The 2,500-nt window shown below is 49.4% G+C and overlaps 1 protein-coding gene across 1 annotated transcript in view; it reads right to left on the minus strand.

Moving 5' to 3' along the window:
- satb2 (SATB homeobox 2) overlaps nucleotides 1-2,500 on the minus strand; it is a 44,722-nt gene that overhangs the window by 9,059 nt on the left and 33,163 nt on the right. The window contains 2 exon segments of the mRNA XM_084451859.1: nucleotides 178-264; nucleotides 1,651-1,863. Coding sequence (XP_084307985.1) covers nucleotides 178-264; nucleotides 1,651-1,863 — 300 coding nt within the window.

Here is a 2,500-nt window from a genome sequence, read left to right on the forward strand (position 1 = left end):
TGTGTGCGTGGGCGTGTGTGTGTGTGAGTGGGCGTGTGTGCGTGTGCGCGCGTGTGTGTGTGTGAGTGGGCGTGTGTGCGTGTATAGGTGTGTGTGTGCGTGTGTGCGTGTATGGGTGTGTGTGTGCGTGAGAGAGAGAGAGAGAGAGAGAGAGAGATTGTTGGATTGTGTGCATACCGAGTTAGAGATTTTGGTTTTATTCTTCCAGATAGAAGCCCAGGCGTCGGGGGTCAGCTGATCATCCAGACCGCGCTCCCAGACCTTCTGGACAGGGTGACATGGAGACAGGGTCAGGTCACAACTTCTATAGTCGTATGCTAGTATAGTTAACTATATTCATACAGACTGAATGTGTGCTGGTATATATATATCTTATTATATTGATACTGCACAGTTACTGTCCATATGGATGCACTTCAGTCCCTGATATCCCTTGTTTATGCTGCTACCCCTTCCTTGTCTACAGTAGAGTCTTCTTTATCTACAGTAGAGTCTTCTTTATTTACAGTAGAGTCTTCTTTATCTACAGTAGAGTCTTCTTTATTTACAGTAGAGTCTTCTTTATTTACAATAGTCTTCTTTATCTACAGTAGAGTCTTCTTTATCTACAGTAGAGTCTTCTTTATTTACAGTAGTCTTCTTTATCTACAGTAGAGTCTTCTTTATCTACAGTAGAGTCTTCTTTATTTACAGTAGTCTTCTTTATCTACAGTAGAGTCTTCTTTATCTACAGTAGAGTCTTCTTTTAGTTACTCTGTAGTTCTTCTCTTCATTCCAACCTTTCTGGATTTTTTGCAACTCTGAAACGTCTATTTGCCCCTGGGGGATCAATAAAGTCTTATCTTATCTTATGGTCAAACTACACACTATATATTTTTCTATTTCTATTCTGTCAGTACATTCTACTTCACTTTTTTTTCTTTTTTCTTTTTTAATTTTGTCCTATCATATCTCAGCATGTTGGTAATGTCTTTGTGAGTTTATCTGGAGACTATCCAGTATTGACCACTGTTGGCTGATGGACCAGGTTCTGTATATGTTGTTGTGATTAATGACATGTGAAATGTGCTGATTACGTTTTCAAATAAGGTTTGAATGAGTTATGATTTCAACATCACTTCACTTCACCAAATCACAGATTTATAAACAGGAATTAAATCAGATTCACATGGTACAGGTCACCACTACAATAAAACACAGTCAACAAGACTCTGACAGCTCGCTGGCAGGTGCAGTGCCATCAGGACACACACACACGCAAACACACACACACACACGCAAACACACACACACACACATGCATGCACGCACACACACACATACACACACACGCATGCACACACACACACACACACAGACATACTCACACATAAACACACGCACACACACACGCACACACACACACACACACACACACACGCATGCACGCACACACACACACACACACACACACACATACAGACATACTCACACATAAACACACACAGACACACACACACAAAAAACACACGCACGCACACACACATGAACAAACACACACACAGACACAGACACACACACAAACATACACACAGGCCCTGCTGCAGGTGAGTTTAGGGGAGAGCGTCTACTTTTTTTGGGGGGGGGGGGGGTGGGGGGGGTGGTTGCTACCTGTGTGAGCCGGGGCCCCCCAGGGCTGGAGGTGGGCGTGGCAGGCAGACCCACCGAGGGGTTCATGCTGCGCTCTCTCTCCTCCTGGTAAATGCGGTCTCGCTCGCCCTCAGGGAGGTTGAGGAAGTTCTGCATGGCCTTCAGGTTCACCAGCAGAGACTGGGAGGCTGAGCGAGGGTCCTCCTCTTTCCTCAGGATCTCCGACAGCAGGCCCTGGTGCACACGCACACGCACACACACGCACGCACGCACGCACGCACACACACACCGCAGACATACACATTTAGATTGAGAATAGCCAGCTGCCTAGACACACACACACACACAAACACACACACACACCCCGCATCCATACACATTTCGAATGAGAGCAGCCAGCTGCCTACACACACACACGCACACACACACACACACACACACAGGCCACCCCACCTGCCTCCCAGCAGTAGGTAGGCAGGTGACCTCCCACCCGCCCTGACCCCCGTGGGTTCTAATGGGGCGTGACTGCGCCCGGCGGAGACTCAAAAGCGCCAGGTGTGTGTGCCGCTGGGCGGGGGGCGGGGGAGGGGACGCGGCCACGGCAGGGAGACACAGCAGGCAGGCTGCCTCCGGATAGCTAACCCCCCCCCCCCCCCCCCACCTACTCTGAGAGGTCCGCCCACCCCCCCAACCCCGCACCCCCGGCGCCATCCCCTCCCCCATGGACCCAGACACCTCAGGAATAACCCTGGCGGTGTTTGGAGGCTGATCTTCAGCGTGAGAGGGTCCTGTTCTGTTCGTGCTGCTGATCACATGGTGGATCAGACTCTTACATGACAAGACTGTGCATCTGCTCCCTCTGCCCTCACTT

This window comes from Borostomias antarcticus (genome assembly GCF_949987555.1).
Source record: "Borostomias antarcticus genome assembly, chromosome: 17".
In the NCBI taxonomy this organism is placed as follows: Eukaryota; Metazoa; Chordata; class Actinopteri; order Stomiiformes; family Stomiidae; genus Borostomias; species Borostomias antarcticus.